Genomic DNA, 15,783 nt, shown 5'->3' on the forward strand with positions numbered 1-15,783 from the left:
ACCAGACAAGAACCACAGCAAAGGACCGTTGGTCACCTGACCATGCAGGAAGTTTGAGAAACTGGATCATTCCTACGTTTCCTGTAGGAATTTAAGCTTGTGCACAGCTACAGCAAAAGGCCAGGCGGCTTCTTTTTAAGGTAAACATCCTGGCACCTGTGCTGCTGGCACTTCCCCAAGGCAGACACCAATCTTCACACCAAACCTGTATGTGAATGTTCATAGCAGCTTTATTTTGAAAAGGCCAAAAACTGGAAACAACCCAGATGTCCTCTGACAGGACAATGAATACACCACGGGACACCATTTGGCAAAGAGGAGGAACACGCCACTGACACACTGACCTGGAACAGTCTCCAGAGCACAATGCTGAATGAAGAAGTCAATCCCAAAGGCCACACAGTGCACGGCCCCTTAAATGACATTCTTGAAATGACAAAATGACAGAACTGAGGAACAGTCTAGGTCCCGGGCTTAGGGCCAGGGCAGGTAGGTCTGAGGGACAGCCCAGGGGAAACCCTGGTAGTGACAGGACAGTGGGTTAGTCTCCCACAGCAGGTACTCAGGTCTATAGCGGTGGCGGGGAAGCAGGGCTCCACGGCCCTGCACACTATAGTTCGTGAGATGGGAGCACTGGGGAAAGCCAGATAAAGGGTGCGTGGGCTCTGTCTGCAATTACTGTAGAAGACAAAGTTAGGTCAAAAGAAACAATGGCTCCAAGTGCATCCTGGCATCTTACCCCAGAATCCAATTACCAGAAATCAAAGAAAAAGTAAAATCTAAGTCAAGGCCACAGTAAAGAGCACTCCAATGTTAACATTTTAGTTTTGATATATGTAACAAGGTTATTTAACATGTTAACTTGAGGAGAAGCTGGTACAGGGTATAGGGGACTCTTCTAGGAGGAAGTTAAAACTACTTCAAGACCACAGCCCTGGGGGTTCAAGGAGAGCACAGGTATCCAAGGTTTTGCTTCGATTCTGAGGTTCAGCCAAAATTCAGAATTCTGTTTTGGAGACAGGTAATTTTTAAAGTATTTGTTTCCAACCTGAGTTTGTTCTTAGAGCATATTCCGTTAGAATATTTTTTTCAGCAAGCATTCCACTGTTCTCTTGGCCTCCAAGTCTCACAAGGACCCACATTCTTTTAAGGAAGGTTCCAGAAATCCTCCCTCCCCACGCCAACCTATGGTCCTCATACCTAAAACTGGAAATAAAGTATAGGTAAACTAGAAGAGAAAGACGGTGTCTTCCCAACCCCGTGACTCTAAAACATCACCAGAAACAGAAAAGCGCACAGAATTTGAATATTTCAGAGATACATGAAAACCTTGACTTCTTAGCAAGCGACAAGGATGTAGCAGGCTCAAAACCAATTCTCACTGACTGCTGCTCTACGTTACAGCTGCACACTTTCCTGGATTCTCAGGGCAAAAGCACAGGACAGGTACAACAGGTGGTCATGGCCCTGGGTCAGTCAACATCCATCTTTGGCCTTCCACACATGACCTCAAACAGAAACCCACAATACCATTCATTGGTGGTGCTGTGCCCAAGCAGGAAAGAAATGCAAGCTGACCCTGCTCATGACTTGAGTCAGAGGAGCTTCCTCCACAGGAGGGAGCAGAACCAGGGCACAGACTTATTGGGGAGCTGTGCTCTTAGATTTGGCACATGAAAAACTGGGGTACGTGAATCAAAATCTGGCATTGTAAAAGAAGCCAAAAAGCACATGGCAGGGCCATGGATTTGAACACTTCCATCAAAACCCAACACTCTTGGTTTGCTCAGAAAGTGGCACCAGCAACAGGGTTAGCCAATCAAAAGCAAAATGAGCACAGGCCAAGGCCATGTAAAGGCAGCGGCTGTACCCACTTGGCACTGGGCTCAGGGAGACATAAACACACTGCTGTTACAGCATCAGGGGGAAGCTGGGCCCTGGGGACCAGAGATGCTGCTGCTTCTTTTGTCCCCTCGGAAACAGGCTTCTGGAGGGCTGCTGTCAATCCCACCTCTTCAAGGACAGCAAGGAGGGCTGGAGGCTCTGGCACTCAGGACCCACAGCTTATAAGGGCCATCTAAAACGTGGCCAGGATAGGTGGGGACAGGTTGGCATAAAGCTCCTGCTTGGCTGTCCCAGCTCCCCACATGCTTGTCCATTCCCAGCTCGGGGCTGTCTGGCAAGCAGTTACACTCCTGGGTTCCGCCCAGGGCTCTCCTCCACTGGGATGCTGGGTCTGCTGTTGGTGGACCCTAAGGAAAAGGGAAAAAGAAAACGGCATTCACACTAGTCAAGGGAGCAGGCTCTGCAAAACCAAGTACTGAACCTTCAGGACAAGGAGCAGCAGCCTGTACAGATGGATACCTCAGGACACCTCAGGAACCACCAAAGCCGTTAGGAACATGGTCAGCAGGCTTCAAGAGAGAAACCCACTGTAAGGCCAGATGCCACCCATGAAGGACGAGGACCAGCTACAGGCTATCCTGTCATTGGTCTGTAAGTGTTGTTTCCCTTCTTTGGGGCAGGAATTGAGACAAGATCTCATGCAGGGCAGGCTGACCTTGAACCCTAGATCCTCCTATCTCTACCTCCTAAGAACTAGAATTAAAGGCGTACCACCACAGTTGGCTTTAGATTTAATTTTATTCATTTCATTTTTCAAAGTAAGCCAGCTTCTCTTATACTGATTTTGGTGTGTACAGACACATGTAAGGGTGTGCGTGTATCGTGATGTGTATGAAGCTCAGAAGACCATCTCTGAGAATCAGCCTGGGGACTGAACCTGGGTCATAAGGCTTGGCGCCAGACATCTTTACCCACAGAGCCATATTGCCAGCCCTTGTTTTGTTTTGAGACAAAGTCTTGCTGGGTGGCCTGGAATTCACCATGTAGTGCAGAGCGACCACATACTCAAGGCAGTCCTCCTGCCTCATCCTCTAGAGTGCTGAGATTATAGGCACGAGCCATGGTTCCTACAGGGTGCTATGTAGTTTTTACTTCAGGAGGCTCAGGCAGCTATGCTGGGCAAAAAGAACCTTCTGTGGATGATCAAGAGCCCCCGTGCGACAGTTACAAGAAACCTACCTAATGTCCCAGGACTAACCAGGTGTCTCATGTCCCCTTGTCTTCTAGAAAAAGTAAATACTAGGAAAGTAAAATATAATACCTCTCCCAACTCCCCCCACCCCCGCCCAAGAAGCACACCCCAGCCTGGGAAGCTGCTCAAGGATGGGGCAAGGAAAGCAAAGAGAAAGGGAGGGGGATATTTACCTTGGTGTTCTCTTAAAACAAAAAATGCTCACTGGTCCACAGTCATTTATCAACTGCAGTTTCCAAGTGTGCCAAAGAGGGAAAGGTGGACTGGGAAGGCTGAAGAGAGCAGAGAAAAGAGAAGAGGAAACAGGCTGTTGAGTGGCAGGGACCCGCCTCCGCTCCACACCACGAGGAAGGCTGGGGAGAGCTCTGTACCACACAAGTGTTGCTGGGACCACAGAGGGAAGTCACCAATCACAGGGCTGTACAGTGAGCAGTCCCAGGAACATGCTATGTGGAGGACTTACATTTGAATCGGAGGCCAGGGCAGGAAAACTTGGCCAAGGGCCGAGAGGTTAGGTTTTGCAAGTCACCCACTGTCTCAACTACGCAGCTGCACCCTTGCCACTCAGAGGCAGCCAAACAGACAGGCAGGCGCTAATAAAACCTTAGTTATAAGCTCAGGCAGCTGGCCAAATCAGGCTCCTGCACCATAGTTTGCTGACCCCCTGATGTAAGCCAATTTAAAGTTATTGTACCTTTCAAACATTTCAACAAAGCCACTTTTCTGTCAGGGATTTGGTGCCCAAGTCCGCAGGGCCTGGGGTCTCTCTGAATTACTTTAATCAGCGCTCCGTTGAAACCAGCTCTGTGTAGTAACACTAATCTCCTCAGAGACAGGGACAAGCACAGGAAGACCCCAGAGTTAGGTAAACCCCAATGGGGCGAGCATCAGGTCATATTTAGGTGAAAATCGCCAACATTACGCTGGCAAACAGGGAGGATAAACCATTACACAGGAGAAATGGCCACAAGCCACTGTGAGTTATTTGTTTGTAGGATAGCCCAAAGAGTAGACAAGGCCAAGAATTAAAACACAAACCTCAGAGACCAGAGGTACAGCTTGAATGGTAGAAAGCTGCCTAGTGTGGGCAAGGCTCTCAGTTCAATCCCCCAAGCACTTGGCTAGAGACGCAGGGAAGGAAAGGAGGAGGAGGAAGCAAAGTGGGAGGGGAGGACAGAGGGGAAGAGGGAAGGAGAGGAAGAACCCCCTGGTGGAAAGCACCCTCAGAGAGGAGAACTATACTGTTCCCAGCTCAGGTCTGCACACTGAATACAGCTGTAGAGCCCGAGAAGTGGATGGAACCAAAACCACTCATGTTTTAAAAGCAAGTTTCAATAAAGCTAATGTGACCGTGTGAACATCTACTCTGGGGTATTTCACAAGATGCCATGGTAAGCACTGTAACATGGTCTAAACATGCCTTTCTGAAACTGAAGGTGACCCGTGCCCACAGCCAGGACTACAAGTTCTGCCTCACAGGCTGTCCCCCAGGAACACCTAGAGCTACATACAGCCCATGGGGCTGAGCCACCAACGTGGCTCAGGGTCATGGGTCTCTGTCCTTTGTACTTGTGTATCACCTGATTCAGAAAGCAATTTCTACTGTAAAAATGTGCTCCTGATCTCACGTGACTGCAGCTCTGAGTTCCTGGGAGGCTGCAGCCACGGGCCCTCATGTACTGGACAAGCCCAGCACCTCCACCCCTCGGCATGGGCAGCTCTGCCAGTGGAGACAGTCAGCTCTAAACATGGTGCTTGCAGAGTAAATGACTTGTCTCCCTCAGGTGGCAGAGTGGACTGGGGGACAGGTGGCAGCCAGCCTGCCTGCCTGCCTGCCTGCCTGCCTGCCTGCCTGCCTTCCAGAATACGTCTGAGGCTCAGCTTGACTGATCAACTCAAGAAACAACAGAAAACCCTTGGCTTTTCACTACACACCACTGACTCCGTGAGGCAGGCCAGTGCCTACCCACAATGCAAACTGCCCCCACCCGAGCACTTTCTGCTTCCAGCTCTACAGACCTTCCCAAGTGCTGACTCGGCTCCACATCAAGAGTTCCTTGGACCTGGCAAACCTGATTCTCTAGACCTAACCCTCATCTTAAGTGGGCTGACGGTTTCTACACCAAACATCTCCCCACTTATTAAAAACTAATTAAGCTATCTCTTAAGAGGCCACACAGAGAAAAGGCTGGGCTCTATTTGGAGTGCCAATTGATCTATTAATTCAGTATAATCCAAGTTTCTACAAACAGCAAGAAGGGAAAAGATGCAGAGAAACAGAAGGATTCGAGACAGGGAAGCAGGGAGCAGAAGTGCGGTTCCACACGACCTCTGGGACCAGCACTTCATGATGCACCATGTGGCACTTACCTGCTGTCTCTCTGGACTTGTCACCAAGGAGCCTGGTCTGGCTGCCTGGGATGGCCTGGAGCTCAGCATTCTCTGGAGATGGGGGCAAGCTTTGGGCTCGGGTAGCCAGGAGTGCATTAAGATACTGCAGCCGTGTGACCTAGAGGATAAGAGAATAGAGAAATTACCCAGCAGGCACCTCTGTGAGGTGTAGACGCAGAGCTCCCGCCTCTGAGCTCTGATAGGCAGGACTCTAAACTGGTGAAAGGCAGAAAGCCTCTGAGCCAAGAGGTTTTGGTTTTTGGCCAAGTATCAGGATTGCTAACAGAGAGATCAGATGTAAAGCTTCCAGACAGGCCCAGACCCCAGTAGTCCAGGGGAACAGGAGGCCCCACCACTCAGGGTGTGAGCATGTCTTCTCGAGCTGAGTTCACTCTCCATCCTCACACTGAACAACTGGACTAGCCCCTTGGGGACACAAAGGCAGTCAAAGGAGCACCAACATGCAGCCCAGACAGTCACCTTAATGAGCTGCAGGTCAGAAAGGGCCCTCACAGTGTAGTCAGGACAGTATGTACAGGAACGGGTACTGTCGGCTAGTTCAGGCTGCAGGTCATGGCGGATGAGCTGGCGTGAAGACACTGGGGACTGGTGAGCTACGGGAAGCAAGGATAAGAGGCGGTGGAATCCAACAGGACAAGGGCACAGTCCCCAGGGCCTACCCCTCAAGTCACCTTTGAGAAGGGATGGTGGGAACATGGAAGATGGGGAGCCACCCTGGAGCATTTGCAGAGATTGAGTGGGTGACCAAGATAAACAGGGCCGAAATGCAGCTCTGCCCTTTACACTGCTTGATGACAAGCAGCTCGCTCAGGCAGACACAAAGACCTGCCACAGCACCAGAGTGTCAAGGGCAGTTCTGCCAGCCATATCCACAACCCTCAGCTCCAAAGGGGCCATGGCTTACCTGAAGATGGAGCTGTCAGGGCAGACACTCCATAGTATGTGAAGGCCCCGTTCTCAAACTTCAGGCCCTCTTTCCCAATTTCCACCTCGACCCTGCCCTGGGAAGACGACAGAGGTGGACAGGTTATCTCTCCCATGACAGGGGAGTACAGAGAGGCCCTCAGGTGCCATGTTTAAGAGTGTAAGTCTGGATCACAGGCTCCAGGCCTGGGCAACCATGGTTACCTGCAGGATGAGGATGAAGTAGTCTACCGGCTGGCTGCGCTGGTACAGATAATGGTGTGCGGCCAAGCGGTTGTTCTCGTCAAACGTCACCTCCTGGTTGACACTGGGATGCTTCAGCAGGTGCAGCAAGACTTTCTCAGAGATTCGCAATGGGCTGAAGACATCCACCTCTGCCCCACGGTGGGAGAAAGGGACAGTGTCCACTGGGGCCCAAATGGCCTGTCATCACACCTGCCTCCTGCTGCCTCCTGGGCTCTCCCAGTGGCCCCTGGGCTGCGGTAGTCCACACAAGAGAGCCAAGAGGACACACAACATGAGCCAGATGAGGGTCCCAGAGCACGCCTTACCAGGAGACACCAACTAGCTCTGTCCAGCTCGCTAGGAGCCTGGTGTCTGGCCTGGGTGGTTTCTTGACCCTCTGGGTGGTGAGACCAGGGGCAAGGACCACCCTTCACCCTCACCTCGGGAAAGGAAGCGCTGGGTGGCCAGGAGCAGCTGAGGCGAGATTTTTACTTTATAGTCATCATCAGACACCTTGAATAAGGAGAATTCCTCCTTCCGCTTGAGAGGGGCGCCCAGGGCAACAGTCTTCTTCCTCACCTTTGTGTCTGCTGGGGTAGTGAACAGACAGTGTGAGTAGGTGCCAGCATCCAATGACGCACACAAACAGAGTGAGTGCTTCTGCTGCCTATACCTTCTTCCCAAGGTCCAGGGATTTCAGGGAAGATATCACCAGTTCCCCAAGGAAACAATCTTGGGACTGCTTCCTGTAAGACACTGAGCTGCCATGCTAATAATATTATTAATTATTAGCTGCCATGCTAATAATTAATATTATTAATTATCCTAACAATAATTAGGATTATTAGGACAATAATCCTAATGCCCTAGTGGCCACGCCCAGAGGAAGCTTGGCTCTTCTGCTGTTAGGGTTGCAGATGCCCGTGCTTGACCACTGCCCATAGCAAACGGCAGCGGCTACCCTGGTGACCTGGTGACCTGCATCGGCCCAGAACTGAGCCGAAGGCACAGACACAGCAGTGCAGGGTCCCAAGCGGCCATGTGGGCCTCCAGCTATCAAGGGTCCCACAACCTGCTTGGTAGGAAATAATTTTTTTGTTTGTTTGTTTTGGAAACAGGGTTTACTATGTAGCCTTGGTTGGCTGGAGAGTCACCTGTCTCTCCAGGCTAGGATTAAAGGATTAAAGGCATGGGGATTGGCCCATGCCTTTTTTTGTTTTTTGTTTTTTTTTTTTTTTTTTTTTGTTTTGTTTTTTTTTGTTTTTTTAACCTGTGTGCAGAAGGTGACCAAATTCAGGCCCATTCAAGCTAGACAAATACTCTACTACTGAGCTTCATATCCAATTCAAAGAATGCACAAGGAGCTAAGCACAAAGGAATGTGGGCTGGCAAACACAGAAGGAAGGCATGGGCCTGCCAAGAGCAGCTTCTTCCAATGATGGAGGGCTGCCTACAGAGCGCTGTTCACACAGGGGTCACAAAACTCAGCCACAGGTTGGTCTGCATGGCTTGTATGGAGGGGTAGCACTAGCCCATATCAGAGGAGGTCTGGTCTGGTTGGAGCTCCAGCCTGTTTTCAGCAGCATCAAGACCCACAGGCCTCTGAAAGAAACACCCCTCAAGCTGCTTGCTGGAAGGGCCTGAGTTAGAGAAAAACGGCTGTCAAACTCACGGTAGTCTTCAGACTCATCCAGGATCTCGGACCTGATGATCTCCTCAATGACGTCCTCCAGGGTGACCAGGCCCAGCACCTCGTAGAAGGGGTCGCCCTCACCCTCATTGTTCACCTTCTGCACAATGGCCAGGTGGGACTTGCCTGTAGGAGGGACACTTATTTGCAGCCTGCAGGGACCCCCTGACAATTGCTCAGTCTGCTGAGTCAGAGGCACTGGGTCAGAGTGCCTGCTGGGTTTCTAAATTCCTTCCAATCTTTGCTGCCAGTGCTATGGCTGGCCAAAGCTAGCAGGCAGGTGCCATTCCCACAAGGGCTGATCTACCACGGGATACAAACTTGTGAGGCCAAGGAGGGAAGGTCATGAGTGAAACGAGCAAGTTTTAAATTCTCAAACCCAAAGGCTAGGTTCTAAAATGTCACACAGAGAAGCCTCAACTCAGCTCCCTCCTTGCAAAAGCGAGTCCCTCTGGTACCACTAACAGGAAGGATTAACATCTCCTATATTCCTGACTTCCTTGAAAAAGGCTCACAATTCTGTGGCCTGCTGCAGAATGGCCAGGATGATTCAATAATAAACGGGAGGAGCCCCCGCCACCTGAATACACCGGAAGACACTGTGAAGGGGCAGCAGGGGAACAGAAAGGGAGGCTCTAGGGATTAGCATTGTGTCCCCACTAGACAGGACTGAATACTCCCCAGGGCGGATGTACAGTCTGCCTAGGCCAGCTCCACAGAACCATGGCAGGTATAACTGCCATGAGAGGCTGAAAGAACCAAACCAAAGGCTTTAGAATTTTCATTTTTGTTAGCGTGCGTGCGTGCACAGATCTCTCTCTCTGCTGGGAACAGAAGCCAGGGCCTCCTGTTTTCTCACTACTGCCAGCACAGCACTGCTTCAAGCCCCTTTGCTCTCTTCTAAAGCAACCATGTATGTGTGCACATTGAGAAAAATCATGTGCTAGCATTCCTCCCAGCAACTGAGGTCTGACTCATCTCAGCTGTGACAATCACTCGGCCTCTGACAGATGAGAGTAAACCATACCTCAAGCTGGTGAAGGCAGAGGCTGAGTGAAAAGCTTACCCCTAATCCTTCCTCTGCTTCAAGAGGCCTGTGGGATGGGCAGGGAAGAAAGCAGGGGTTGATTGCTTTACAGAAAACACAAGTCATTGCAGCTCCAAAGCATTTTCTCTTTCAGGCATAAAATAATCCCTGCCAGGGGGCACCTCTCCTCAGTGGACACATTCCCACTCTAATGCTGCTTCAACTGACAACATAGAACAGGGCCCCAAACGGTCGTGGACAAGATACCGGATACAAGATGAGTGGCCATCACAGACTCAGACACCTGGCAGAGTGGAGAGAAGTGATCGAAAGATGGTGACGTCAGGAAGACTGTAATATGCCTTTCCTTCATTCTTTTTTTCCCCTCCCTCCCTCCTTCTTGTTTTGTTGAGACAGGATTTCTTTGTATAGCCTTGGCTGTCCTGAAATTTGCTTTGTAGACAGGCTAACCTTGAACTCACAGAGATTCACCTGCATCTGCACCCAAGTGCTGGGATTAAAGGTGTGCACCGCCCGGCTGTCCTTTGTTCTTAAGAGGAGAAAAGTATAAAGGAGTTGGGAGGAAAGGACCCACATGGAAATACAGGATCACAGAGGCCAAGGAAGCTCCTCATTCACCACAGGGCTGAGGACGTCAAGGGGGACAGAAAGACCCCATTGCTTCTAGAAGGCATGTTACTGGACAGCTTCTGGAATAGTCTATTTAAACAGAGAGGTATTCAACCCCAAGTCCTTCAGCATCAGGATGCCTGGTTCTCCAGAGGCCACTCACCCCAAACTGACAGAGTGCTTGACTAAGTAGCTAGCTCTAGATTCCTTTCCTAGCACTTGGAGGAAAAAAGTCAAGGACATCCCACTGCTGACCTCTCCTCATACCCTCCACCCCTTCTCTTACAAAGTGGTCTATCCCCTTAGCTTTCAGGACATTCTGAGACTCTTCCTTCCACTGTCCAGCCCGTTCGTGGCACCTTTCCCAGCTTCATCTTTCTGCACACTTTGTGTTCCCAGGCTCTGGAGATTAGTTAACCCTGACTGTCTGTGTGCAGTCCGTATCTGCTGCCTGCTAGGAATCTACCTCCTGGGACACAAACTCTAATGTAAGAAAATATTCACCCGCTCCTGGCTCCAGCCCTTAAGGAAGCCAAAACACTATCATACAGGAAGACTCTGAGGCATCCTCCAATACAATCTCTGGCTCCACGGCCCTAAGCCAAGCACAGCACATGTCCGCTATTCTACCTCCTCAGCCAATGTGGCTTCCCTGAGTCACTGGTGTCCACATCAAGCACCAGTCAGTAAGAACCAGACACTCTAGGTACAGGATGCACCGAGCACTTTAGTCAAGCACTTGGGTGGCAGAAGCAGGCAGATCTGAGTTCACAGGAGCCAAAGGCACACAATGAGACCTTGTCTCCAAACACAGAACACTGAGGCAGTGCTGCTCCTGGCTCACAGCCCTGCTGATCAAATGACCCAAGTCCATAAGGTGACACACAAGAGCTCCACTCATCTTCCCTCTGTGAACACTTTAACTAAGGCTCTGGAAAATGAAAAACAGCTCTCATCCTTACAACTATTACTAATGCCCAAAGCTTAAATTCAGTTATCTCCAGACAACCCTTATCCCTCCACTGTTCTAACCTGAGCTGCAGAGACAAAGCACAGGTCCAGCTGGAATGGGACACTATGACCAATACCTCCCCTGCTAACCACCCCTCCCTCCCTCCATCCCGCATGGCTTCAAATTCAAATCCTCCTGCCTCTGTCCCCAGCTGGAACGTTTTCTTTCCTATTGACACAGGTGAATCAGAACTTGCTTTGGCAAGGCATATGCCACTGTCCTTGATGAAACTGAGCAATCCAAAGCAAGATTGAGGCATCAAAGGGACAGTGATGGTCTGTCTCTATAAAACAGACCCTATCCCTCCAGGGTCACCCTTAAAAGGCTAATTTGCCAGGCACTAACAAACGCCCTCTTCCCAGGAAGGAGTCACTAGATTGACAAGCACACCAGACCTAAGTCTCTCTTCTTTGGTAAACTATAGAGGAAGACAGCCTGGGCAGTCTGCCTAGGACCTGGGAACTCAAAGTAGACAGGGACGGAACAGAACCCTGTTGGCTGGCCCCCACTCTGTGAGAAGTGACTTGCTTTAGGGTACAGCAGCCCAGACACCATACTATTTTACCCACTCCCTAGAAAGAGTCTGCAGGACCAAGTTCTAGGAAAAGCCAGGACACACCTGAGAGGTTAGACACAGTCAGAGCTGCTCACCCAAGCCTTCCATTTACCCATTCATGATCTACACACAGGTCTCCTGCAAAGACAAGGGAGACTGGGCATGCAGGGCACCCTCGAGAGCTGGGCACTTGCTGTGTTTAATACAAGAGCAGCAAACTCATTACGTTACCAAGAGCTGCCTCTTGCAGTGTCCAGGAAGTCACTGACAGACCTGGGGCCTGAAAACCTGCCGGTTACCCAGTTCAAGGGGGTTTGCTCCATTTGCTACACCTTATCATGCAGCCCACCCTGGTGCCCATCCCCCCCTACATTCCAAGGAAGCATATCTGGTGGGCAGGGAGCACCCAGGCTCTGGAAAGCAGCCTAAGGACAAGGATGGAGTGCTATACAGGAGCCTACACCTTGTTGTTTTTTGTTTCAAGATAGGATTTCTCTGTGTAGCCCTGGGTGTACTTGAACTCAGAAATCTGCCTGCTTCTGCTTCCCGAAGTGCTGGGACTGAAGGTGTGTGCCACCTGCCCCCTAGGGGTCCGTCCACATATTAACATGTGGAGTGCCTCACAGATTTTACTTTCAACCTTAGCAGATGTTCAAATACATTTACTCTTGCAGAAGACCTAGGTTCAGTTGCCAGTACCCATTTGGTGTCTCACAACCATTTATAACTCCAGTCCCAGGGGATCTGAAGCCCTCTTCTGACCTTCTCAGGCACCAGACATACACACAATGTACATAAACACTCACACACATAAAACAAGTAAATCTTAAAAAAAAAAAAAAAAAGGCTGCTCAAACAGCACTGAAAGGAGTTGGTGAAAATGGAGAGTTGAGAGGGAGTCTCAGAGACATTAAGGCAAAAAAGGGAAGACTAGAATTGGGGATGTGGTATGGGACGAGTGAGCAGCTGGCATGTGCTGAAAAACAATTTAAATGAAAGGGAGGAGGCTGGAGAGATGGCTCAGCTGTCAAGAGCACCAGAGGACCCTGGGTTCAGATCCCGGCACGCACAGAGTGGCTGTCTGTAACTCCAGTCCCAAGGAACCCAGCGCCCTCTTCTGGCTCCCATAGGCACTGCATGCACTCATACGCATAATAAAAATCTCAAAAAAAAAAAAAAAAAAAAAAAAAAAAAATTAAGAGGAGGGTTGGGGGGAACCAGAAGGGAAATTAAATCATTATTCATGAGTTGCTTTCGATGATATTAAAATGAAAGTTCTCTCAGTACCCATAGGAAGTATTTATGAGCCCTTCCTAATCCCACAATCTGGTAGGCCAGGAACCATCACAGATCTAGCTAATTTAATGTTAAAAAGGCAAAGACAACAGTTTCCAGTTACCTATCCCTCTTGACATCATTTTAGTTACTATCCAAGAATCTGGGGCAGCTAGGAAGTCCAAGTGCACAAAAACAGCCCAGGAGAAGGAAACCTCTGGGATTAGAGCCAAGTAGGCATGCTCGCTGCCTGCCAATGGAACTTCTATTCATTCATTACTTTTGAGACGGAATCTTTACCCTGGGCCGGCTTCCATCCTTTTAAGTAGGTAGGCCACTGCCTGGGTTTATGTGCTGGGGCGTGCTCAGGGCTTTGTGTATGTTATGCGATCACTGAGCTACATCCCCAACTCTTTTTTTTTTTTTTTTTAAACAAACAGGGTAACCAACTTCCGAGCCTCCTGCATCAGACTCCCACAGCACTTCCTTCCGCTTCTAAAAGGTGGGTCTTTAAATATTTCCAAAGGTCATTCCCAGGTGCAAGGCCATCACTTTCTGGGAAGGGTCTATTTTCACTGCCTTCTCTTCCCTTTCTAACAGGGGTATCCCCTTACCTCGCTTGAACTCCTCCAGGACAGCATCCAGTTTGGTGTCGTTGAAGACGAAGTGGAGTGGATGGTTGTAGAAGCGGGTGATGGTGCTGAGCGGCGTACAGTCCTCGGGATCCACGAAGGTCAAGTCTTTGAGGTACAGCATGTCCACGATGTTGGAGCGCTCCTCCTCGTACACTGGGATGCGCGTGTGGCCGCTCTGCATGATGCTGGCGAGGACGCTGAAGTCCAGCACAGTGCCGGAGTCCAGCATAAAGCAGTCTTCGAGCGGCGTGAGCACGTCCTCCACGGTCCGGTAGCGCAGCACTCCCTTGCTGAGGTCGCTGTAGGGGTCGCCGCCGCCGCGCGCCAGTTCCAGCACGCGCTCCCGCAGACGCCCCGGCCGCGCTGCCAGCTCCAGCAGCTGCCCGACAGGTAGCGCCACGGGCAAGGTGAGCAGCACCGCCAGGCGGCTGAGGCCCAGCGCGCGCGGCGCCAGCGCCAGCGCCCAGCGTCCGCTCACGGCGGCCGGCAGCACCTCACCCACCAGGAACACCAGCCCCGCACAGCCCAGCACGGCGGGCACGGCCCGCTGGCCGGCCGCCCCGTACAGCAGCACCGCCAGTGCCGCCTGCGCCAGGCTGGCCAGAAGCAGCAGCGCGCCCAGGGCGCAGCCGGCCCAGCGCCGCGCGGGTTCCAGGCGCCGTGCCGCCGCGCGCTCCGCCTCCGAGCCGCTCTCGCGCAGCACCTGCACCTCCGCCGGCGCCAGCGCCAGCGCGCTCAGCTGCAGGCCCCGCGCCACGGCTGCCAGAGCCAGCAGCCCGGCCGCCCCCAGCCCCAGCGCCCAGGGCGGCGCCGCCTCCTCCGCTGCCCCGCCGCCCGGCTCCACGCGCACCGCCAGCAGCGCGGAGCGCGGGTGACCGGCCTCGGCGCGCAGGCGCAGCAGCGCGCGCCACTCGCCCGTGGGGGCGGCCGCCTCCTCCGGCTCCGTGGCCCGCCCGCCCTCGGGGCAGCCTGCGCCCTCGGGGGCTACCCAGGTCCAGGAGCTGTTGGCCAAGCCCGAGCAGAAGAGTCGCAAGCACAAAGTGGCCTCCGGCGCTGCCCTTCCGCGCAGGGAGCCCGCGCCCGGCGCGCCGTCCTCCTCCGTACAGAAACTCAGCAGTCCCGCGCCCGGCGCCGCCTCCCCTGCGGTGCTGCCCAGACAGAGCACGGCAAGCACCCAGCCCAACCAACCCGCCACAGCCGCAGCAGCCGCCGCCATGGCCTGCTACCCCTTCTGGGCCTCGGGCGCAGCCTACCTCACTCACCCGCGCCTCTGCTGTTGCGGCCAATCGGCGCGGGACTTCGCGTCACTTTGACCAATAAGCGGCTGGCGGGGGCGGGCTCTGGGGAGAACTAGGCTGCGCCGGGGAGTAAACAAGCGGCGCGGGGCGGGGCGGGCCGGGGGGCGTGGGGCTCGGACGGCAAGGGAGGACGCGGAGCGGCCGTCTGGGACGACCTCAGCGTCCCGGCGCGTGTGGACTAGTAAAGGAAGGTCGTTAACCCTCTGGCCTGCAAGGCTACGAGCTGAATAAGAAAAAGGGATTGGGCATAGAGAAGCCAGGAGACGTTTTTTAAAAGATCGATTTTCTTATTATTTGTATATGTGTGTGGGTTTGCGCATGCGAGTGCCGTGCTTTGGTGCTTTGGTGCTTTGGGCGGACCGAAGAGGGCGTCGGATTCCCCCCTCCCCCGGAGCTGGAGTTCCAAGCTGATGTGAGGCTGTGCTGGGAACTGAACTCTGGTCCTTAGCACACATTCTTAACCTCAGCCAGCTCTCCGGCCCTATTGGTATGTTCTAAAGCTAAAGTCTCTTCAAGGTGCTGCCTTGCATTGGACTCTGTGGCTATCAAGACAGACACCTGCTTTTGAGGAAGTTGCCTTAACAGGAAGACCCATAGTAAATACTCAAACCCAGAAAAATCAGTTTCCTTGAATCTTCACACCAGTTTCATGTAATTAATTGTACAATAGAGCGATGTTTCGAGACTGAGTCTGTGTGCCTTTGCTTTCTGACGCGCACCCGACATCCGGGTCATCTAGCTATACTTCGGGGAGGAAGCAGCTGTCAGGAATTTTCATACTTGCTAGCTTCACAACCGCAGTTTATCCTGATTTCTCAGGCTGAGAAAGCTATTCTCGAGGGTTCTTTCTGTCCTCATTTTGGAAGACACCTGCATGGATCAGATGGAGCGTTCTTCACTCTTTGTATGTGGTCTTTATGTGATTAGCTTCTCTATGGTTATCCATGGTTTTGCTTTTTTTTCTCTCTCTCTACTTTCTCCCTAAATGTCCTAAGACGTGTA

The 15,783-nt window shown here is 52.0% G+C and overlaps 1 protein-coding gene across 4 annotated transcripts; it reads right to left on the reverse strand.

The window, feature by feature from the left end:
* Positions 1–212: 212 nt before the first annotated feature.
* Positions 213–14,741, reverse strand: Cnnm3 (cyclin and CBS domain divalent metal cation transport mediator 3). Of its 4 annotated transcripts, none has more exons than XM_034521431.2 (9): positions 13,463–14,741; positions 8,331–8,474; positions 7,099–7,248; positions 6,638–6,807; positions 6,414–6,510; positions 5,969–6,102; positions 5,468–5,606; positions 3,271–3,369; positions 213–2,252 (listed from the first exon to the last, which is right to left on the reverse strand). In XM_034521431.2, the coding sequence occupies exons 1-8, from the start codon at positions 14,697–14,699 to the stop codon at positions 3,320–3,322; spliced, it is 2,121 nt and encodes a 706-aa protein (XP_034377322.1). In that variant the 5' UTR covers positions 14,700–14,741; the 3' UTR covers positions 213–2,252; positions 3,271–3,319. The 4 variants fall into 4 exon arrangements, with proteins under 4 accessions (XP_034377322.1, XP_034377321.1, XP_034377320.1 ...); XM_076915070.1 differs by lacking the exon at positions 213–2,252 and adding an exon at positions 2,259–3,128; XM_034521430.2 differs by lacking the exon at positions 3,271–3,369 and having other exon boundaries at positions 7,099–7,245.
* Between the last annotated feature and the right edge of the window lie 1,042 nt (positions 14,742–15,783).

Source organism: Arvicanthis niloticus, chromosome 17 (assembly GCF_011762505.2).
Source record: "Arvicanthis niloticus isolate mArvNil1 chromosome 17, mArvNil1.pat.X, whole genome shotgun sequence".
Classification (NCBI taxonomy): domain Eukaryota; kingdom Metazoa; phylum Chordata; class Mammalia; order Rodentia; family Muridae; genus Arvicanthis; species Arvicanthis niloticus.